This window comes from Macaca mulatta, chromosome X, assembly GCF_049350105.2.
Source record: "Macaca mulatta isolate MMU2019108-1 chromosome X, T2T-MMU8v2.0, whole genome shotgun sequence".
Classification (NCBI taxonomy): Eukaryota; Metazoa; Chordata; class Mammalia; order Primates; family Cercopithecidae; genus Macaca; species Macaca mulatta.
Genome location: NC_133426.1, coordinates 110681979 through 110706909, shown reverse-complemented (window position 1 = coordinate 110706909; position 24931 = coordinate 110681979). Strand labels below are relative to the sequence as shown.

General features: G+C 41.1%; 1 protein-coding gene across 1 annotated transcript in view; it reads left to right on the top strand.

Annotated features, from left to right (window-relative positions):
* H2BW2A (H2B.W histone 2A) overlaps positions 1-24931 on the top strand; it is a 30452-nt gene that overhangs the window by 2325 nt on the left and 3196 nt on the right. Inside the window, exons 2-3 of the mRNA XM_015127914.3 lie at positions 3488-3585; positions 15357-15378. Coding sequence (XP_014983400.2) covers positions 3488-3585; positions 15357-15378 — 120 coding nt within the window. The remainder of the gene's footprint in view (positions 1-3487; positions 3586-15356; positions 15379-24931) is intronic.

Here is a 24931-nt window from a genome sequence, read left to right as displayed (position 1 = left end):
GAGGCAAAGTACCCCCATGATTCCATCATCTCCATCTGGTCCCACCCGTGACATGGGGAGAGCATGGGAATTATAATTCAAGGTGAGATTTCGGTGGGGGACACAGAGCCAAACCACATCACTGTTCTTGCAGTAGTTTGCTAAGGGTAATGGCCTCCAGCTCCATCCAAGTCGCTGCAAATGACATGATGTCGTTCTGTTCTGTGGAGGCATAGGATTCCACAGTGTATATGTACCACAGTTTCCTTATCCAGCCTATCATTCATGGGCATTTGGGTTGATTTCATGTCCTTGCTATTGAGAACTGTGCTGCAATGAACATAAGCATGCACATGTCTGTATAATAGAAGGATTTCTATTTCTTTGCCTATATGCCCAGTAATGGCATTGCTGGGTCGAATGGTATTTCAGACTTCAGGTCTTTCGAGAATTGCCACACTGTCTTCCACAATGGTTGAACTAATTTACACTTCCCCAAAGACAATGCGTAAGCGTCCCTTTCTCTCCACAAACTTGCCAGTATCTGTTATTTTTGGACTTCATCATAGTAGCCATTCTGACTGATGTGAGACGATATCTCATTGTGGTTTTGATTTGCATTTCTCTAATATCAGTGATGCTGGCTTTTTTTATTTGCTTGTTGGCCCTGTGCAGGTCTTCCTTTGAGAAGTGTCTGTTCATATCCTTTGCCCATTTTTTAATGGGCTTGTTGGTTTATTTCTTGTAAATGTGGTTAAGTTCCTTACAGATGCTGGATATTAGACCTTTGTCAGCTGCATCATTTGCAAAAATGTTCTCCCATTCGGTAGGTTGTGTGTTTACTGTGATGAGAGTTTCTTTTGCTATGCAGAAGCTCCTTAGTTTAGTTAGATACCATTTGTCAATTTTTGCTTTTGTTGAAATTTCTTTTGGCATTTTAGTCATGAAATCTTTGCTGGTACTGGTGTCCATGTCCCAAATGGTGTAGCCTAAGTTGTCTTCCAGGGTTTTTACAGTTTTGGATTTTACTTTTAGGTTTTTAGTTTATCTCATGTTAATTTTTGTATACAGTGTAAGGAAGGGGGTCCAGGTTCAATCTTCAGCATATGACTGGTCAGCACTTCCAGCACTATTTATTGCATAGGGAATCCTCTCCACATTGCTTGCTTTTTTCAGGTTTGTCAAAGATCATATAGTTGTAGGTGTGCAGTCTTAATTTCTGGGTTCCCCTCAAAATAATAATATAATAATAACGATAGCAACAATAATTTCTGCGTTCTCTATTCTGTTCCACTGGTCTCTGTCTCTGTTCTTGTACCAGTACTGTAGCCCTGGAGTATAGTTTCAAGTCGGGTAGCATGATGCCTCCAGTTTTCTCCCTTTTGCTTAAGATTGCGTTGGTCTATTCGGGCTCTTTTGTTGGTTTCATGTGAATTTTAGGATCTTATTTCCAGTTCTGGGGAGAATTTCAATGGTAGTTTAATGGGAATAACATTGAATCTGTAAAGTGCTTTGGGAAGTATGGTCGTTTTAACGATACTGATTCTTCCTATGCGTAAGCATGGAATGTTTTTCCATTTGTTTGTGTCACTTCTGACTTCTTTGAGTAGTGGTTTGTAGTTCTCCTTGTAGAGGTCTTTCACTTTCTTGGTTAGCTGTCTTCCTGGGCATTTTATTCTTTTTGTGGCAAATGTGAATGGGAGTTCATTCGTGATTTGGCTCTCAGGTTCATTGTTGTGGATGTACAAGAGTGCTGGTGATTTTTGCACATTGATTTTGTATCCTGAGGATTTGCTGAAGTTGTTTATTAGCTTGAGAAGCTTTTGGGCTGAAACGATGGGGCTTTCTAGATATAGGATCATGTCTGAAAACAGGGACATGATTTTTACGTCCTCTCTTCCTATTTGAATCCTCTTTATTCCTTTCTCTTGCCTGGTTGCCCAGGCTGGAACTCCCAAGACTATGTTGAATTGCAGTGGTGAGAGGGCATCCTTGTCTCGGGCCAGGTTCCCAGGGGAGTGCTTCCAGCTTTTGCCCACTCAGTATGATGTTGGCCGTGGGTTTGTCATAGATAACTCTTAATATTTTGAGGTGTGTTCCTTCAGTACATAGTTTATTGAGAGTTTTTAACATGAAGGGGTGTTAAATTTTATCAAAAGCCTTTTCTGCAGCTATTGAGATAAACATGTGGCTTTTCTCTTTAGTGCTGTTTATGTGATGAATCACAACGGTTGCTTTGAGTATGTTGAACCGACCTTGCGTCCCGGGGGTCCCGGGGATGAAGCCCACGTGATTGTGGTGGATATGCTTTTTGATGTGCTGATAGATTCGATTTGCTAGTATTTTATTGAGGATGTTTGCATCAATGTTCATCAAGGATATCATCCTGAAGGATTTTCTTTTTCTGTTGTTGTATTTCTCTTGTGTCAGTTTTATACAATCATCGTTTTACTCCTCTTGTTAATCCATTCTATTACCTTTCCTTCTTGGCACCTCCAATCATCTTCTTGTGATCATTTAACATCTCTTTAAATGAGATTCTTCAGAAATTTCTTTAAAAACGTTTTTGTTGGTATCTACACTAAGAGTTTTCCATTTCTCTCAAATCTCATCATTTCTGACTTAGGTCCTGGAAGAAATGAACTCTGAAATAAAGTTTAGTGTATGGGAAGCTTATTTAGGGTCAATGGCTGAGGAAGGGTCAGGAGGGAGGCAGGAGTGGGCATAGGGAGAAGTGCATCTTGAGTACAAAGCCAATGGAATCCTATTCTGATCTCAGGGTGACATCTGAAGATAAAGGGGCCCATTAGTGTATTTGCCGTTGTGCCAAAATACCAGACCATTCAACTTCTCCTGGATCAGGCAGTGTATATGGGCAAGGTAACTAAGGGTAACTACGGTAATACCGGAAAGGTCTAATGGCTCAGGACTGGCACCTGCTTGCATTCCCAACAACCAAAACAGTCAATCCATCCTTAAAGGGGACGCTGGCTCATCCACACCTACCACAGCCTCGTTCTCTAATAATACTTTAGCTAGCAATGACATTCTGTGTTGACACACATCTCCTGTGATATTGACTTTTATTTATTGATATAAGGAAGTTGGCTGTCAAACTATTTGTTATTCCTTTATAGGCCTTGTAGCTGTCTTTTTTTCTTTTCTCAGCTATGGTGATTTCTGTTTTTATTTTTCTTAAGCTTTAGAAGGATGGGTACAGGTGTCCTCCCTAAAAGTAAAATATCATGTCTTCCTTCAATACTGTGAAATTACCAGCTATTTTCCCTTTGATTAGGATTCTTCCCAACTTGCCCAGTATTACTTATGAGATATACTTTTTGCTTTTTAGTCAAATCCTTAAGGTTTATCAGTTCTCCTCACTCCTTTCTCACGTGTTATGTCCCTATGAAATTTTCACAATGACTTTACATCTGTCTTCTCTTTCTCCAATTCTCAGTCCAACTGGGCCTAATCTGCTATTTAACATTTCTTTAATTTTTCTGTTGTTGCCATTCAACTTTCATATTTTGGCAAAGCTCCATGACATAGGCCTGGACAATGATTTTTTGGATAGGACTCTGAAAGCCCAGGCAACAAAAGTGAAAAGTACACAAATGCGATGGTGTCAAATTAAAGATGTTTTTACAGAAAAATAATAAATAATAGAGCAAGGAGACAACCTGTTACACAACGTAATGCATACACAACCTAGTTAAATTTCTACCCTGCCTTAACTCTGCTTGTTTTAAGGAAACAGGATACCTGACATCAGAATTTCCTATTGTGACCAAGCCGGCTGGGGCTGATGGGATGTAAAATGGCAGCTCAATTGATCTTAGAGGAACCTGGAACTTCATTATAATCAAATTCCCATACGAACTGACACATCCACCAGCACCATGACAGCTGACAGTCACCGTGACAATGACTGAAGGAAACCATGAATGGGGAATAAAGCAGGTGGCATTCTGTTTTTGAGAATTTCTGCACCTATCCAGACAAAAGACATGATTATTCCTCCCCTTGCTTTCAATGCCCAATCCCTTCGTTAAAGATACCCTATGTCTGTGACATTCCGCCTCTCCCGAGGTGAGAAGTTGATTTGTGAGCCAACCTCCTGTTGTAAAGTCCATGGCCAAGGAATAAAGCCTGCACTGCCTGACACTCACTTGCAATTTCTCATATTGGCTTCACAACACCGAACAGGGAGAGATACCACCTTTTGGGGGACCCCTTTTGTTGGTAACAAGCCCACAGAACTCGAGCAAATACTGCTACTGTACATTTGATAAAAGGTTAATATCCAAAATATAGAAGGAATATGAACAATGCAATAGCAAGAAAGCAAATAATTCAATTTTAAAATCAGCAAAGGACCTCAATAGACAATTCTGAAAAGAAGCAGCTCAAACCGCCAGTGGTACATTAAAAATACTCAGTTCATCATGAAGACAATGCAATTTTTTTTTTTTTTTTTTGAGGGTGAGTTTCTCTCTGTTTCCCAGGCTAGAGTGCAGTGGCACAATCTCCGCACACTGCAACCTCTGCCTCCCGGCTTGAAGCAATTCTCCTGCCTTGGCCTACTGAGCAGCTGGGATTACATGTGCCCGCCACCATACCCAATTTTTGTATTTTCAGCAGAGACGGGGTTTCACCATCTTCACCAGGCTGCTCTTGAACTTCTGACCTCACAATCCACCCGAGTCCGCCTCCCAAAGTGCTGGTATTACAGGTGTGAGCCACTGCGCCTGGCCTGGCAATGCAAATTTAATCCACAGTGAGATGTCACCTCACACACCTGTTTGAATAGCTTTTACCAGAAAAGATGAAAGTCATAACAGTGTTGACGAGAATGGAGAGAAAAGGGCACTCTTGTACACGTTTGGTGGAAATGTGAAGTAGTGGAGGCATTACGGAAAACAGTGTGGAAATTCCTCAAAAAATGAAATTATACAATTGCAATATGGTCTGGAAATCCCACATACCTGCTCCGGGTCTATAGTCAAAGGGAATGAAATCAGTACCATGAAGAGACATCTGCACTCCCGTGTTCACGGCAGCATTATACACCACAGTGAAGATGCAGAAGCTGACTAAGAGTTCATCATTGGGTACATGAGTAATGGAAACGTAGTATGTAGGTACGACAGAATGCTCCTCAACCTTGACAAAAGCAACGTATGTCATTTGGCACACTGTGGATAGAGCCGGGGGACGTTCTGCTAAGTTATGAAATAAGCCAGGCACAGAAAGACAAATACTAAATGTCTAACTTATAGGTAGAATCTTAAAAAGCTGAATTCATAGAAGTGGAGAGTAGAATGACGGCTCCCCAGGGGCTGGGACGTGGGTGGGGAGGGGTGGGAGGAAGAAAATGGGGAGTTGCCGGTCAAAGGAGGACACGTTCTAGATACACAGGATGAATACGTTTTGAGATCTATTGCACGGCAGGATGGCTACAGTCAGTAGTAATGGATTGTGTAAATCAGGACAACCAAGAAAGTAAACTTCATGTGTCTCAGGATAAAAATGATAGGTAAACGAGGGGATGGACATCAGCTTGGGGTAGTCTTACCACATTGAATACATATTTCAAAATATCACATTGTACCCCATAAATGCATACAGTTAAGATTTGTGCATTAAAAATAACATCAATAGAAATATAAAAAGATTGAGCATATCAAGTGTTGGCAGAGATGTTGAACAACTGAATTCTCATGCACTGATAGTGCTCATGTAGAATGGCACAGCCCTTCAGAAACTATTTGTCAGCTCCTTGGAAATTAAATGGGCACTTAACTCTGTGACCTGGCAATCCAATTCCTGCTTATTGACTCAAGAGTAATGAAAGCGTATAAAAAGAAAACAAGACATTTGCAAATAAAAGCAATTCAGTGAGTGTAAAAACAAGAGGCAACCCTTTCTGTCAGACATCCCACTCTGTTGAAGTTTGTTTAGACAAAACACTTGTTCATGCAATTTCATTTGAATTCACGCTCTAATGGAGACTGAGTAAGGTGAAGCAAATAAATGATGTATTTCCTTATTGTTTGAGGTATCTCCTGTAAGATATGTTAACTTAAAGAAGCATTACTTTGACTAACTTCTGACAGGCTGACAAACTCAAAGGCTAATACAAATGTCGGGTGGACCAGGCACTGGAGTGACATTTGGGAGATCAACCTGGGTGCTGGTGTCAGATGTAACCCAGTAACTGTAGAACTCTGGGTAAGGAAGGCCCTTGATGTATTTGTGAAGGGATACCGAGTCCCTGGAAGGGACAGAATTCACTCTGCCAGTCCGAGGATTACAGCAAGCACAATAATTATGTACCTTATTCCTCGTTAACACAAAATTCCCTCTAGTGCGTGACAAAATACCTCAACAAGCATCCAGGCCACCAGATAGTCCTTGCCTAACGTCAATCCCCCAAAAGCACGTGTGGTTCACCAATGCCTCTGTATAGATCTTGGGAGCACAGTTAGTTAAATGATGGACATATTTCAGGATTTCAGAAGAATTATGGAAGCAGTAGCAGGCCCATGAGGTGCAGGACCGGCCTGTCACACACATCAGAGAGATGCTGCATGGCAGGGACTGGATTGAGGATGCGAGTGAAGAGGAGTCAAGGCCCTTTTGTGCTCCACTAATGCCCTATTCAGGTGCTAGCCCATTTGGCCTGTGACCCCAGATGTTTGATGGCGGTCCTTTACAATAAGGTGAAAGAATAAATGCCACTCTTTCGAGCTTCGTCCTCCCCACCACGCATTTGTTCCCCGCTTATCCAGGAGTGATGGCCACAATCAAAGAGGAGAAAGGCTGTGATGGATCAAGAATGAGGACCAACCCCATCATACCAGCCACTACACTGGGGTGGGATTTTTATCCTGCCACATAAATGTAGTGGGTTTTTTGTCAGGCCCATGTGCTTGGAGGTGAAAAAAACACATTATTACCTGAACATTCAAGTAGGTTGGGGACAAAATTGGGGATGGGAAAAGAGAGAATCATTTTTATCTCTCTATTTCCATTTGATTCCCTTTGTTCTCTTATTGATGGTGTAGGCAGGAGACATTTCCACTCATACCTATTAATTCATGTCTTTCAACCACTAAGACTGTGACCAAACGATCAGAGAAAGAAGCTTGTCCAAAAATTAATTCAAGTTGCATTAAAGACTTAAATGGTAGACCTAAAACCATAAATCCCCTAGAAGAAAACCTAGGCACAATCATTGAGGACATAGGCATGGCCAAGGACTTCATGAATACATCACCAAAAGCAATGGCAACAAAAGCCAAAATAGACAAATGGGATCTAATTAAACTGAAGAGTTTCTGCACAGCAAAAGAAAGCGCCATCAGAATGAACAGGGAACCTATAGAATGGGAGGAAATTTTTGCAATCTACCCATCTGACAAAGGGCTAATATCCAGAATCTAAAAAGACCTTAAACAAATTTACAAGAAAAATTCAAACAACCCCATCAAAAATTGGGCAAAGTATATGAACAGACACTTCTCAAAAGAAGACATTTGTACAGCCAACAGACACATGAAAAAATGCTCATCATCACTGGCCATCAGAGAAATGCAAATAAAAACCACAATGAGATACCATCTCACACCAGTTAGAATGGCAATCATTAAAAAGTCAGGAAATAACAGGTGCTGGCAAGGATGTGGAGAAATAGGAACAATTTTATACTGTTGGTGGGAGTGTAAACTAGTTCAACCATTGTGGAAGACAGTGTGGCGATTCCTCAAGTATCTAGAACTTGAAATACTATTTGACCCAGCTATTCCATTACTGGGTATATACCCAAAGGATAATAAATCACGCTACTGTAAAGACACATGCACACGTATGTTTATTGCGGCACTATTCACAATAGCAAAGACTTGGAACCAAGTCTTGACAATGACAGACTGCATAAAGAAAATGTGGCACATATCCACCATGGAATACTATGCAGCCATAAAATGGATGTGTCCAGGTCCTTTGTTGGGACATGGATGAAGTTGGAAACCATCATAATCAGCAAACTACCGCAAGGACAGGAAACAAAAAGCGGCATATTCTCACCAATCAGTGGGAATTGAACAATGAGAACACTTGGACACTGGGTGGGGAACGTCACACACCGGGGCCTGGCATGGGGTGTGGGGATGGGGGAGGGATAGCGTTAGGAGAAATACCTAATGTAAATGATGAGTTAATGGGTACAGCACACCAACATGGCACATGTAAACATATGTAACAAACCTGCACGTTGTGCACATGTACCCTAGACCTTAAAGTATAAAAATAAAAAAAGAAAGAAAAAAAAAAAAGAAGCTCCCAACAAGAGTGCAAATACAAATTTCCTCCTCAGTCTTCAAGCACGAACACCCAGAAAGACAGATTTTTTGGCTGGGTCCCTAAGCACACGGGAAACCCATGGCTGTGGCTCAATGGCTGTGTCCCTCCTGTGATTCAGGGTAGAGTGGGATTTCAGCTCCTCTCATTGGACGCTCCCATCTTCTCTGTGATGTACAGTTGAAGGTCATGAAGTTTTATTTTTATTTTTTAACAAAAGATTATAACTTGGAAAATAGTTGATGCAGATGAATCCAAATGAGTGGAAATAGTATCTTTGGTTGGGACATTTGGAAAGGGTATATGTTATTTAAAAAAAAAAATTGATCTCGGTATTTCTATAATATGTTTGAATCCTCAGTCATGTATTTCAATGGGAATTCCTTGATATGGATCGTGTTGACAAAACTTAATGAGGGTATCCTTGATCTGCTACTACTGTTTTACTTGGTATGATGCTTATAATTTGTTAGTTACATGATGCACGCCAATTCCTTTAGTTCCTTCTTTCAGCAAAACACACCATTAGATCACCGATGCTCACTTATTGCCCTTTACCTGCTTTCAGCCACAGAGATGAATAATCAGATGTATTCATTTCCCATTCCAGTCTTCAGCATCAAGACCCATTTCTCCTCTCCCTTGCCTATAATTTGTCTATGTCAGTCACCCTTACACTCCCAGTCAGCATTCCACAGCTGGATTATGGTGCATTTTAAACATTATTTCACTAACGCTCCCGTAAAGTTTCTGAATTTACAAAGGCAACACACAAGAAGAAAGTCCTAATCATTCAATATTTACAAAAATGACTACTCACGAGACTAAGGGCTTAAGAACTGTATGCAAGAAATAACATTCTTTGGTGGAACATTTTTATGTCCTATAGAAAACTTCTGGCAAGTTCATGCAGCACCAATGAGCCTGATAGGAATAAAGTGATTGAGGGGAATGCAGTGTTCTTCAAACAACTCCATAGTTACTTTTTATCCCTGCAAAGGCAAACATCTCTGAAAAGAGGCTTCAGCTTCCATAATTTTATTAGGGATGTGTAAGACAGTCTCAAAGCACCACACGGGGACAACTATTGCAGTTAATTTTGTGATAGATTTTTTTCAGTCACTTTTGGAAGCAAACTTTCTTATTCTTTTTGAAATACTTTTAAGAGATTTTCTTGAAATGCAAAAATGAGTACTAATCCTGATAAGGTGGGTCAATGGCCCTAAATCCTTAGTTTATCTATTTGAAGGAGAGCTGTGGAGGTATTATGGCCCCAGCACAGTTAGTCAGCATTGGGCCTAAAATGAAAAACAGACTTCTCCATGGCCTCCTTGATCAGCCATCGGCCCCATCTTTCCACCTGCACTGTTCACGGAAGCTCTCTGGAGCATCTTGCGTTGCCCACATTCTTTCTCTTGAGCACTTGTGGCTCTGCCACAGGTGAAATTCTCTGCAGTTGGTCTCTCCTGCCAGGGTTTTATCACGATATTATGAGCTGCAGAAGGATTTTGTTTTTGTAGATTATCCAGGGTCCGTTTTATCATTTCCTTGAATTGACATCCTAATCAGGTGTCAGCATCCTACTCGGAAGGGGAATTTACAACATATTTTGAAAGTACTAACAACAACAATGCAATAGACAAATACAGGGCTTTCAAGCAACTTATCATACATTTCCAAGGACTGAAATCCCAGAATATGTTCTCTCTCCACGGAAGTGAGTGCTAGATATAAACAATACTTTTTAAAAAGTAACTGGAAAGTCACGACTGTTTTGAATCTCAGCAATACAGATATAGAAAAACAAACACACACTCAACAGGCCAAGAAGACAACATAAGGTAAATTTAACATTGACATCCCAGGAGGAGAAAGGAGGGATCATCTTAGTTCTCTTAGTGCCTCATCATCTTTTTCTTAGTCATTGCAAGGAGCAAGAGACATGCCCCACTACCAGCTACAAATTCACATCTCCAAATCACCACATTTGCAAGCAAGCGAGCAAAGAGTCACAGAGCAAGCAAAAATCATTCTCTGTCCCTCTTCCCTGTAATAGGGAAACACCAAGGAACGCACATACTGTTTCAGTCCCAGTCATCTTCCATGCTTGTGCCAATGGTTGTGGCTCAAGGGCTGCAGGTTCCTCTGTGGTGAAATGAGTGGAGACCGGGGCTTGGCATTCTCTTTGGACGCTCCCATCGTCCAATGATGCACAATTGCAACTGATAAAGGTTTGTGTTTTTAAAAAACAGGGAGTTTATGGACAAGAAAGGAATAGAATTGGATAATTCTGAAGCAATCAGAACAGTAATTTCCTTGCTCAAGGATCAGGAATAATGAGATGCTTCCTGAAAATTCTACTTGGCTATTTCATGTACTCTCTTTGCGTCCTAATTTGTGTATTGAAAAGAATTCTGTATATGAGACATGTTCGAAAAACAGGATTAAATAGGTACGATGTTTATATCAAGAATTTGTTTTTATACGTTGCCAAATCAAATATAACGGACATGTGGACTAGTCCACCAAATGCTCTGGGGAGAATAAGAGTGAAAATATTAAGGGACTTAGCTACAAAAATAACATTGATCTGACTAATCCTTACAAACAGAGGCCTGGGAATCAAACTGACGGAAATCACCATGTAGCTAGGTGATTACCTGCAAAATTATCAAATGAAATCAATTATTTCCCCTGGAATAAACTGCACCACAGATATAGATTGAAGCAGAGTTGACAATGTTTAGTTCTCAGGGAAAGAATGTGTGAAAAATCGGTGGGATGCTGCAGGTCATGTGCCCCTTAAATTGCAAGGATGCTGCCCTTGTGCACGTGATGCATTAATTATAATATGTCATTCTTTCTTGTTTCACTGATTGTTCAATGGCTTCATAGTCTTCACTGTGTCCGTTTCATAAGTCATTGTTTTTCATTCACACCTATTTGTCAGTGTATTGCATTACTATTCCCTGTTGGCACTTCCAGTCGTGCTCTTTTGGTCACTTTACATCTCTTTAAATGACATTTTTTGGAAATTTCTTTAACAAGGTTTCTGTTGGTGTCAACACTAGGAGTTTTTAGGTTCTCTCCCTTATCATTGCTTCTGCGTTAGGTTCTGCATGAAGCTGACACTGTGATGGAGTTTAGTGTGCAGGACACTTATCCCGGATCAGCAGCTGAGGAACGGACAGGAAGGAGGCAGGAGTGGGCAGAGGAAGAAGTTCATGCTTACTTCAGGCCAAACAAAAGCCTCTTGGGATACCCAGAGAAGCTCTAAAGATAAAATGGCTCATCAGAGATATTCAGCATTGGAAATAGTTAGCTATATCTTTATACCCCTTCCTGGATTTGTCCTTGCATGTGGTCCACCTCGGGAAGGGCATGAGATAGAGCAAGGTAGCTCAGGTAATGTCCTCAGGGACAAGTGGCTGTTGACTGGCTCCTACCTGCACTCTGAGCCTCACAGACATGAAATCCGTCCTCGACAGGGATTCTGGGTGGTTCTCCTACCTGTCTATCACAGCTTCCTTATTATTTCATGATACTTTAGCTAGGAATGCAACTCTCTATGTTGGCAGTATTTTCTCGCAGACTTTGCTTTTGGCTTCCATTCATTGATAGACAGAGGTCTGCTGACAAACTCTTTGTTATTCCCCGGAAGAAAATGTGTTTTTTCTCAGCTATTATGATCTCTATGTTTTCACTTTTCTGTAGCTTTAGTATGATGTGTACAAGTGTGTTTCCTGAATCAGCAAATCATGTGTTTCCTTTATTCTGGAAAATTACCAGCCATTTCTCTCTGAATATTATTTTCTCAAAATTCACTCTTATTTCATTTTCTATAATGCCCATATGATGTTCATCCTACTTTCTTTGTCCACACCTTTAGTCTCCTTGCCTCTCTTTAATCTTTTCTTTCTTCATTCTCTATATGCGGTATTGTGTATAATTATTCTGATCTATCTTGTCATTCACCAAATCTCTATTCTGCTATCTCTAAACTGGTGTTACTTTTGGGGTTACTATGTTTGTTTCTTTTCTTTTCTTTTTATTTTACTTTAAGATCTGAAATACACGTGCTGTACGCGCAGGTTTGTTACAAAAGTACACATGTGCCATGATGGTTTGCTGCACCTGTCAACCCGTCATCTAGGTTTTAAGCCCCGCATGCAGTAGGTATTTGTCCTGATGCTCTCCCTCCTCTTGTCCCCGACACCTGACAGGTCCCGATGTGTGATGTTACCCTCCCTGTGTCCATGTGTTCTCATTTTTCAACTCCCACTTTTGAGTGAGAACATGCGGCGTTTGGTATTCTCTTCCTGTGTTAGTTTGTGGAAAATGATGGCTTCCGGCTTCATCCATGTCCCTGCCGAGGACATGAACGCCTTCTTTTTTTATGGCTGTATAGAATTCCATGGTGTTTATGTGCCAACTTTTCTTTATCCAGTCTATCATTGATGGGCATTTGGGTTGGTTCCAAGTCTGTGCTATTGTAAATAATGTGGCAATAAACATACGTGTGCTTGTGCCTTTGTAATAGAATAATTTATACACCTTTGCGTGCATACCAAGTAATGGGTTTACTGGGACAAGTGGTATTTCTGGTTCTAGATCCTTGAGGATTCCCCACACTGTCTTCCACAATGGTTGCACTAATTTACACTTCCACCAAGAGGGTAAAAGCGTTCCTATTTCTCCACAGCCTGGCCAGCATATGTAGCTTCCTGACTTCTTACTGATCGCCATTCTAAGTGGCGTGAGATGGTATCTCATTGATATTTTGAGATGCACTTGTCTAATGACCAGTGACGATGAGCTTTTTTCAAATGTTTGTTGGCCGCATTAATGTCTTCTTTTGAGAAGTATCTACTCATAACCTTTGCCCACATTTGATGAGGTTTTTTTTTTTTTTTCTTGTAAATTTATTTAAGTTTCTTTTAGATTCTGGATATCAGACCTTTGTCAGACGGACAGATTGTAAAAATTTTCTCCCATTCTGTATGTTGCCTGTTCACTCTGATGATATTTTCTTTTTCTGAGCAGAAGCTTAAGTGTACAGAAACCTGTTTGATCTCGGGCAAGTGACACTCTTATGTGGTTCAGTGCCTTTATCCACAAACATGGAGATAATAACACTACTTCACAGAGATCTTGTGAAAGGGAATTGAAGTGTTCCCTATAAAGCACTTAGAACAATGCCTGGCAAAGTTGCCATTCAGTCAGCCATGCCTCTTTTTATTACTATAGCAATGCCTGGTTTAATTGACACCAACCAATATGAGTGTAGGCTATATGGGTGGTAATGAAAGGGAGTGCAATTAACTGGCAAGGTCGGAAGTGGGATAAGTTCATTCAGTCTTCTGGTTAGCACGTGCCACATGGACTCTGCCCATGTTCAAGGGATTGTTACCTTCAGTGATAATAATTGTAATTAAGTCCTCAACTTTACCATTGAACTGAATATGTTGCAGTCCCCAGTCATATCAAATGATGAAGAAACATCTTTTAAGACCCAGAGAAAACTACTGACATAACTGTGTAGTCAATAATCAAAGGGACAGGTATTGATTAATGGAATCACGAAAATGTCTGATATATAACCGGATATTTTACATGTGGAAACAACACTCAGATCTCTGCAGCAATGTTTTGGTGCAGAAAGCTTGTATTAGGGGATTTCCAGACAAATAAAACCAATAGGATATTTATCCATCTATCGGTCGAGAGAGATTTATTTTAAGAAACTGATTCATGTGATTAAGGAAGCTGGCAAATCCTAAATCTGCAGGGTGGCCTGGCAGCCTGGAGTCCCAGGTACAAGCTGACGTTACGGTTTAAGTCTAAAGACCATGAGGTTGAAGACCCAGGGGATGGCCGATGTTGCAGTTCAACTGTGAAGGCTGTCTGCTGCAGAATTTACTCTTGCTTGGGGGAAGACAGTCTTTTTGTTCTTTTTTTGTTTTTAAGTTCTAGGGTACTCAGGCCATTATGGCGTGCAGTCTTCTGTACTGAGGTCCATTGTTTTAAATGCTAATCTTACCGAAAAGCACATTCACAGAAACATTCAGAATGAAATTTGACCACATATCTAGATAGTATAACTCAATCAAGTCGAGTTACCTGGATCTCTATCCTTGCTTATTTGGGAAAATAATCTCCCCCTGGTTGGAAAGACAAGACAAAACATGAAATTGACCATCACAGAGCTAAATGTGGATCATCAGGTAATGACCATGTAACCCTAACCTGAAAATTTTTCCCACTCCCTGCTTCCTACCCTTTCTTTCATTAATTTGCAACAGAGTAAACATATGCTCCCCAACTTACAATGGAGTTAAGTCCAGTTAAACCTATCATAAAGGCAAATGATTTTAAGTTGAACCATGCTAAGTTGGAGTCCATCTGTATTGGACACAATTGTGCAACATGGAATGGCTATGCATATGTTTCTGACAGCTATTGAAACACAGAATTGAGCTCAGGCATGGTTGAATTTCCTAACTGCTGCTTGAAGAAACTCCCGTGGTTGCACAAGAAAATCAGGTTCCTTGCATACCTTTGCAGGAAGGCTAACTTGATGCTTTTGCTTTTACACCTCTGAATTTATCACGTTGCCTTCAGGGAAAGATCAAGCTACAAAAAGACTTGTTGTAAAGGGGAGGCTCACCTCAGACTGTCTACCTAGGTGTCCATGCGTTGAAGGTGCCATCACTGCAATATGAGAGAGGATGGCAGAAGACAATGTTCAAGTGCTTGGGTTCTGGACTCAGACTGACGTGGATTTGAATTTCTGCCCTTCTGTTTATCAGTTGTGTGATCATTGGACACGTTTCTTAGTTACTGTGTTTCTTGTCTGCCAAAAAGTTGAGGCTAAAATATCTACACCATAAAGGGTTATTGGGAGGAGTCAATGTGATACGCAGATCATGGAGGAAACAAAATCTGCCGTTCTCATGGGTTTAACACGGGGACTCAGACAGCTTTGTAGAGAAATTTTTTTTTTAAGTGCAGCACAGGAAAGGGGACTGTACCCAAGTGGTCCAGAAGGGTCGTGTGGACTAGCCACAGAATTCAGCAATGGTCTGGTAGGTTGTCAGGGGCCAGTCTCTTATCCAATATAGGTTCATTTATTTATCTGTTCATTCAACAAAGATCTGAGAGCTACTACACTCACAACTTCCTGCATGATCTAGTTACCCTGGGAAGTACAGAGTTGTAAATCTGGACATGTCTCAGAGTGAAAGGGGGTGCTGTTAAGAATTACTCAGGGACAACGGGCGAAATCAGGACATATGGTCACTATACTAGGTAAAATGTCTGGGATAAGGAAAAAGAGTAAATAGTCACCCTTACAGCTTCTACTGTGCCCTCACTCACTTCTACACTCCTTCCCCCTTATTCCAGAGTGACAGTCTCATGAAAAAGGAAGAGTATTATATTGGGGCACGAATCAGGCCCAATCATATTTTGGAGAAAGCATTGTACTGACGTAAGTGTTTATATTGTCTCAAATTACCATAGTGGGTTAATTTTGTCAGACACATGTGCCTGAAAGGGAAAAAGCCCCGCAACAATCAAATTTTTTAAAATAAATAAATAAATAAAAGGAGAGTCATCCTAGTTTTTTAATTGGTCACTATCATTTTCTTAAACTTGTGGACAAATGTGAACTTAAAAGAGTCAATCTTTCAAGATGAATCCCAGTGACTGAGCCTAAATTTAAACTATAGCCAAGCTGCCACATGCAGACTAGAGCCCACACATGTACTAGGAATTCCCCAAAAACCCGCACTATCTAACTCTGCAACTTTCAGAGGTCACCTGAACCAACCAACCTGAGCTCACCTGCCCCTGCCAATCAGGGCTCAGTCGTGTTGACCAATCAGAGCTCAACTGAGTCAACCAATCAGAACTAAGTTTGAATCCTTTATTTGCATGAATGGACTGTACTGGGAACCTTTATGGGAACTTTCTCTATAAAAACTGTATCCTTTTTTTTCTTTTTTTTTTTAAATTTATTTATTATTATTATACTTTAAGTTGGAGGGTACATGTGCATAACGTGCAGGTTTGTTACATATGTATACTTGTACCATGTTGGTGTGCTGCACCCATCAACTCGTCATTTACATCAGGTATAACTCCCAATGCAATCCCTCCCCCCTCCCCGCTCCCCATGATAGGCCCCTGTGTGTGATGTTCCCCTTCCTGAGTCCAAGTGATCTCATTGTTCAGTTCCCACCTATGAGTGAGAACATGCGGTGTTTGGTTTTCTGTTCTTGTGATAGTTTGCTAAGAATGATGGTTTCCAGCTGCATCCATGTCCCTACAAAGGACACAAACTCATCCTTTTTGATGGCTGCATAGTATTCCATGGTGTATATGTGCCACATTTTCTTAATCCAATCTGTCACTGATGGACATTTGGGTTGATTCCAAGTCTTTGCTATTGTGAATAGTGCTGCAATAAACATACGTGTGCATGTGTCTTTATAGCAGCATGATTTATAATCCTTTGGGTATATACCCAGTAATGGGATGGCTGGGTCATATGGTACATCTAGTTCTAGATCCTTGAGGAATCGCCATACTGTTTTCCATAATGGTTGAACTAGTTTACAATCCCACCAACAGTGTAAAAGTGTTCCTATTTCTCCACATCCTCTCCAGCACCTGTTGTTTCCTGACTTTTTAATGATCGCCATTCTAACTGGTGTGAGATGGTATCTCATTGTGGTTTTGATTTGCATTTCTCTGATGGCCAGTGATGATGAGCATTTTTTCATGTGTCTGTTGGCTGTATGAATGTCTTCTTTTGAGAAATGTCTGTTCATATCCTTTGCCCACTTTTTGATGGGGTTGTTTGTTTTTTTCTTGTAAATTTGTTTGAGTTCTTTGTAGGTTCTGGATATTAGCCCTTTGTCAGATGAGTAGATTGCAAAAATTTTCTCCCATTCTGTAGGTTGCCTGTTCACTCTGATGGTAGTTTCTTTTGCTGTGCAGAAGCTCTTTAGTTTAATGAGATCCCATTTGTCAATTTTGGCTTTTGCTGCCGTTGCTTTTGGTGTTTTAGACATGAAGTCTTTGCCCATGCCTATGTCCTGAATGGTACTACCTAGGTTTTCCTCTAGGATTTTTATGGTATTAGGTCTAACATTTAAGTCTCTAATCCATCTTGAATTAATTTTCGTATAAGGAGTAAGGAAAGGATCCAGTTTCAGCTTTCTACTTATGGCTAGCCAATTTTCCCAGCACCATTTATTAAATAGGGAATCCTTTCCCCATTTCTTGTTTCTCTCAGGTTTGTCAAAGATCAGATGGCTGTAGATGTGTGGTATTATTTCTGAGGACTCTGTTCTGTTCCATTGGTCTATATCTCTGTTTTGGTACCAGTACCATGCTGTTTTGGTTACTGTAGCCTTGTAGTATAGTTTGAAGTCAGGTAGCGTGATGCCTCCAACTTTGTTCTTTTGACTTAGGATTGTCTTGGAGATGTGGGCTCTTTTTTGGTTCCATATGAACTTTAAAGCAGTTTTTTCCAATTCTGTGAAGAAACTCATTGGTAGCTTGATGGGGATGGCATTGAATCTATAAATTACCTTGGGCAGTATGGCCATTTTCACGATATTGATTCTTCCTATCCATGAGCATGGTATGTTCTTCCATTTGTTTGTGTCCTCTTTTATTTCACTGAGCAGTGGTTTGTAGTTGTCCTTGAAGAGGTCCTTTACATCCCTTGTAAGTTGGATTCCTAGGTATTTTATTCTCTTTGAAGCAATTGTAAATGGAAGTTCATTCCTGATTTGGCTCTCTGTTTGTCTGTTACTGGTGTATAAGAATGCTTGTGATTTTTGCACATTAATTTTGTATCCTGAGACTTTGCTGAAGTTGCTTATCAGCTTAAGGAGATTCTGGGCTGAGACAATGGGGTTTTCTAAATATACAATCATGTCATCTGCAAACAGGGACAGTTTGACTTCTTCTTTTCCTAACTGAATACCCTTGATTTCTTTCTCTTGCCTAATTGCCCTAGCCAGAACTTCCAGCACTATGTTGAATAGGAGTGGTGAGAGAGGGCATCCCTGTCTTGTGCCAGTTTTCAAAGGGAATTTTTCCAGTTTTTGCCCATTCAGTATGATATTGGCTGTGGGTTTGTCATAAATAGCTCTTATTATTTTGAGGTACGTTCCATCAATACCAAATTTATTGAGCGTTTTTAGCATGAAGGGCTGTTGAATTTTGTCAAAAGCCTTTTCTGCATCTATTGAGATAATCATGTGGTTCTTGTCTTTGGTTCTGTTTATATGCTGGATTATGTTTATTGATTTGCGAATGTTGAACCAGCCTTGCATCCCAGGGATGAAGCCCACTTGATCATGGTGGATAAGCTTTTTGATGTGTTGCTGAATCCGGTTTGCCAGTATTTTATTGAAGATTTTTGCATCGATGTTCATCAGGGATATTGGTCTAAAATTCTCTTTTTTTGTTGTGTCTCTGCCAGGCTTTGGTATCAGGATGATGTTGGCCTCATAAAATGAGTTAGGGAGGATTCCCTCTTTTTCTATTGATTGAAATAGTTTCAGAAGGAATGGTACCAACTCCTCCTTGTACCTCTGGTAGAATTCAGCTGTGAATCCATCTGGTCCTGGACTTTTTTTGGTTGGTAGGCTATTAATTATTGCCTCAATTTCAGAGCCTACTATTGGTCTATTCAGGGATTCAACTTCTTCCTGGTTTAGTCTTGGAAGAGTGTAAGTGTCCAGGAAATTATCCATTTCTTCTAGATTTTCCAGTTTATTTGCGTAGAGGTGTTTATAGTATTCTCTGATGGTAGTTTGTATTTCTGTGGGGTCGGTGGTGATATCCCCTTTATCATTTTTAATTGCGTCGATTAGATTCTTCTCTCTTTTCTTCTTTATTAGTCTTGCTAGTGGTCTGTCAATTTTGTTGATCTTTTCAAAAAACCAACTCCTGGATTCATTGATTTTTTGGAGAGTTTTTTGTGTCTCTATCTCCTTCAGTTCTGCTCTGATCTTAGTTATTTCTAGCCTTCTGCTAGCTTTCGAATGTGTTTGCTCTTGCTTCTCTAGTTCTTTTAATTGCGATGTTAGAGTGTCAATTTTAGATCTTTCCTGCTTTCCCTTGTGGGCATTTAGTGCTATAAATTTCCCTCTATACACTGCTTTAAATGTGTCCCAGAGATTCTGGTATGTTGTATCTTTGTTCTCATTGGTTTCAAAGAACATCTTTATTTCTGCCTTCATTTCGTTATGTACCCAGTAGTCATTCAGGAGCAGGTTGTTCAGTTTCCATGTAGTTGAGCGGTTTTGATTGAGTTTCTTAGTCCTGAGTTCTAGTTTGATTGCACTGTGGTCTGAGAGACAGTTTGTTATAATTTCTGGTCTTGTACATTTGCTGAGGAGTGCTTTACTTCCAATTATGTGGTCGATTTTGGAGTAAGTATGATGTGGTGCTGAGAAGAATGTATATTCTGTTGATTTGGGGTGGAGAGTTCTATAGATGTCTATTAGGTCTGCTTGCTGCAGAGATGAGTTCAATTCCTGGATATCCTTGTTAACTTTCTGTCTCGTTGATCTGTCTAATGTTGACAGTGGAGTGTTGAAGTCTCCCATTATTATTGTATGGGAGTCTAAGTCTCTTTGTAAGTCTCTAAGGACTTGCTTTATGAATCTGGGTGCTCCTGTATTGGGTGCATATATATTTAGGATAGTTAGCTCTTCCTGTTGAATTGATCCCTTTACCATTATGTAATGGCCTTCTTTGTCTCTTTTGATCTTTGATGGTTTAAAGCCTGTTTTATCAGAGACTAGTATTGCAACCCCTGCTTTTTTTTGTTCTCCATTTGCTTGGTAAATCTTCCTCCATCCCTTTATTTTGAGCCTATGTGTGTCTCTGCGTGTGAGATGGGTCTCCTGAATACAGCAGACTGATGGGTCTTGACTCTTTATCCAGTTTGCCAGTCTGTGTCTTTTAACTGGAGCATTTAGTCCATTTACATTTAAGGTTAAGATTGTTATGTGTGAACTTGATCCTGCCATTATGATATTAAGTGGTTATTTTGCTCATTAGTTGATGCAGTTTCTTCCTAGCCTCGATGGTCTTTACATTTTGGCATGTTTTTGCAATGGCTGGTACCGGTTGTTCCTTTCCATGTTTAGTGCTTCCTTCAGGGTCTCTTGTAAGGCAGGCCTAGTGGTGACAAAATCTGTAAGCATTTGCTCATCTGTAAAGGATTTTATTTCTCCTTCACTTATGAAACTTAGTTTGGCTGGATATGAAATTCTGGGTTGAAAATTCTTTTCTTTAAGAATGTTGAATATTGGCCCCCACTCTCTTCTGGCTTGTAGAGTTTCTGCCGAGAGATCTGCTGTTAGTCTGATGGGCTTCCCTTTGTGGGTAACCCGACCTTTCTCTCTGGCTGCCCTTAAGATTTTTTCCTTCATTTCAACTTTGGTGAATCTGGCAATTATGTGTCTTGGAGTTGCTCTTCTCGAGGAGTATCTTTGTGGCGTTCTCTGTATTTCCTGGATTTGAATGTTGGCCTGCCCTACTAGGTTGGGGAAGTTCTCCTGGATGATATCCTTAAGAGTGTTTTCCAACTTGGTTCCATTTTCCCCCTCACTTTCAGGCACCCGAATCAGACGTAGATTTGGTCTTTTTACATAATCCCATACTTCTTGCAGGCTTTGTTCATTTCTTTTTCTTCTTTTACTTTTGGTTTCTCTTCTCGCTTCATTTCATTCATTTGATCCTCAATCGCAGATACTCTTTCTTCCAGTTGATCGAGTCGGTTACTGAAGCTTGTGCATTTGTCACGTATTTCTCGTGTCATGGTTTTCATCTCTTTCATTTCGTTTATGACCTTCTCTGCATTAATTACTCTAGCCATCAATTCTTCCACTTTTTTTTCAAGATTTTTAGTTTCTTTGCGCTGGGTACGTAATTCCTCCTTTAGCTCTGAGAAATTTGATGGACTGAAGCCTTCTTCTCTCATCTCGTCAAAGTCATTCTCCGTCCAGCTTTGATCCGTTGCTGGCGATGAGCTGCGCTCCTTTGCCGGGGGAGATGTGCTCTTATTTTTTGAATTTCCAGCCTTTCTGCCCTGCTTTTTCCCCATCTTTGTGGTTTTATCTGCCTCTGGTCTTGATGATGGTGATGTACTGATGGGGTTTTGGTGTAGGTGTCCTTCCTGTTTGATAGTTTTCCTTCTAACAGTCAGGACCCTCAGCTGTAGGTCTGTTGGAGATTGCTTGAGGTCCACTCCAGACCCTGTTTGCCTGGGTATCAGCAGCAGAGGCTGCAGAAGATAGAATATTTCTGAACAGCGAGTGTACCTGTCTGATTCTTGCTTTGGAAGCTTCCTCTCAGGGGTGTACTCCACCCTGTGAGGTGTGGGGTGTCAGACTGCCCCTAGTGGGGGATGTCTCCCAGTTAGGCTACTCAGGGGTCAGGGACCCACTTGAGCAGGGAGTCTGTCCCTTCTCAGATCTCAACCTCCGTGTTGGGAGATCCACTGCTCTCTTCAAAGCTGTCAGACAGAGTTGTTTGTGTCTGCAGAGGTTTCGGCTGTGTTTGTTATTGCCCTGTCCCCAGAGGTGGAGTCTACAGAGACAGGCAGGTTTCCTTGAGCTGCTGTGAGCTCCACCCAGTTCGAGCTTCCCAGCAGCTTTGTTTACCTACTTAAGCCTCAGCAATGGCGGGCGCCCCTCCCCCAGCCTCGTTGCTGCCTTGCCGGTAGATCACAGACTGCTGTGCTAGCAATGAGGGAGGCTCCGTGGGTGTGGGACCCTCCCGGCCAGGTGTGGGACACGATCTCCTGGTGTGCCTGTTTGCTCAAAGCGCAGTATTGGGGTGGGAGTTACCCGATTTTCCAGGTGTTGTGTGTCTCAGTTCCCCTGGCCAGGAAAAGGGATTCCCTTCCCACTTGCGCCTCCCAGGTGAGGCAACACCTCGCCCTGCTTCAGCTCTCGCTGGTCGGGCTGCAGCAGCTGACCAGCACCAATCGTCCGGCACTCCCCAGTGAGATGAACCCAGTACCTCAGTTGAAAATGCAGAAATCACCGGTCTTCTGTGTCGCTCGAGCTGGGAGTTGGAGACTGGAGCTGTTCCCATTCGGCCATCTTGCTCCGCCCCCCCCCAAAACTGTATCCTTTTTTAGTTCTCTGGAACTACACCTTTGTTTTACACTGAAGTCTGCACCTCCCTGGTATGCAAGCTGTTCACAGGAATGGTCTCTTTCCTCCAAATTCCTTTTCAGAGGACTTTCCTTCACAATATGATGCAAGAGGTAGGAGACATGCTTGCTCACAGCCTTGGATTCAAATCCTTAAGTCACCACAATTACAAGAAAACGAAAAGTCAAACAAAGAAATAAAAAGTAGACAAAAACCTCAAACTAATTTTCTCTTCAAATTACAAGGCTGAACAGCTTGTAAATGGGTTCAGGACTGGTCACCTGCTCACATTCTGAGCCAATGGCTCAGGTCCAGGGCTGAAGACACCTCATTAGTTGAGCCAGTGGAGAGTGGGGTTTTGGTCCTCTCATTGGATACTACCATCATAAGTGATGCATACTCACAAGACATTAAGCTTTGCATCAAAAAAGATTGTAGACTGGGAAATAAAAGAATTAGACAAATGCAAATGAGTTAGAGTCTTCAGTTTCTCGGAAGCTTGAAAAGGGTGCTGTTCATTGAATTTTTGATTTAGCTATTTCTGCACTGTGGATTTTGTTATGTATTTAAATGAATTGTAAAATAGAGGTAATGTTGAAAAAGGATTCTATGAGGTCTGCTTGTTCCATTAGTAATGTTTGCCGTTTGACACTTCTAAATCATTATTTATAGCAGTAAACTGTTTATCTTTGTGTGTGTGTAATGTGATTTAATTAATATTTCAGGTATGAGTTTTGTAACCACGTTTATAAATGTTCTCAGATTATTTTGTTTTTAGGGTGCATCCTTCAATGGGTATCAATATCATGTTTTATTTTCTTGGAATAAGTTTTCTCGGCCAGGCACAATAGCTCATGCCTGTAATCCCTGAACCTTGGGAGGCCAAGGCAGGAGAATCTGTAGTCTAGGAGTTCGAGACCAGCCTATATATATATATGTAGACCAGCCTATATATATATATATATAAAATACATATATAATTTATATATGTATTATATATTATACATATATAAATATGTATATATTTGTATATATACATATATAAATATATATGTGTGTATATATAGACACACATGTGTCGCTTCAAGGGTGCATCGCTTGAAACCAGGAGGCAGAGGTTGCAGTGAGCTGAGATCAAACCACTGCACTCCAGCCTGGGCGACAGACCAAGACTCTGTGTTCCTTGGTCTGAGGTAGGCAACAGAGGCCACTTAGGCCTGCAGACGCCGTCTGTGATTGGCTGACATGCCAAGCAACAGCATCATCCAGCCACCTTCAACGGAGGGAGGATTGTTGACAGGCTCCCTGGGTGACACTTCATCCAATCAGATGTCACGCTGGACTGTGACATAGAGCCACGTGGCCATACCAAAGTGCCCCCACTTCCCTGGTTTCTAGGACCCCCTTCGGCAAGAGAGATTCTGGTCTCTAGGTTTAGGCTCCAAGGTAGAGTGGGACTGAGAGACAGGAGGACCAAGAGCATCAGAAAAATCCTTTTCACTTGAAACTACTTATGAACTCCTCATTTTGGGGTATTGTGCCCTGAGCTCCAACACTAGAAATCAGCAGCATGTGCAAGTTCATCACTTACAATTTCTACTTTCCTCAAAGACACTCAGAACACAATACAGCCCAAACCTTTTCCACTGTAAAACTAGGATCGCCTTTCCTCATGCTTCCAATAACCTCTTCCTCCTCTCCTTCTGAAAACACACCACAAGTGCCTTTAACACATAGTTCTAGCAACATTTCGGTGATTATGATATGTGTATTCTCTAAGTCAGAGTTTTTTTCTCTAGAGCAAAGAATTTTTTCTTAACCCTCTTTTCAATTGCATTGGTGTTCATATTTCCCCCTGCCATCTCCTGAAGGCACTCTAGGCTTCTTGTATCATGCATGTAAAACGCTTCCAGCCTGTATGCATTACCTAGTTCCAAGGCCTCTTCCAATCTTTTGGATGTTCCCTATCGCATCATGCCACTGCTTGGCAACAGAATCTCTAGTAGTTTGCTAGGGCTATTCTGACAAAGTACCAAAATCCTGGCAGCATAAAAAGCAGAAGTTTATGGTTTACATTTAGGCAGGCTGGAAGTCCAAATCAAAGCACCGGCTGGGTTGGTTCCTTGTGAGTAGTAAGAGGGAAGGATCTCTTCCAGTGATCTTTCCTTGGTTTGTAAATGGCCCACTTCTCCCTATGCCACTTCACATTTTCTTCCCTGGACGCATGTCCCTGTGTCTGAATTTCCTCTTTTGTTATGCACAATGCATAGTACTTACTTTGGTTAGAGCTCACCCTAATGAATGCAGTTGAACTTGAGTACCCCAGTAAAGCACCTACCTTCAAGTAGAAGAAAGATGAGGGGTCAGGAGTCTAATAGATGTAATGGGGACTGAGG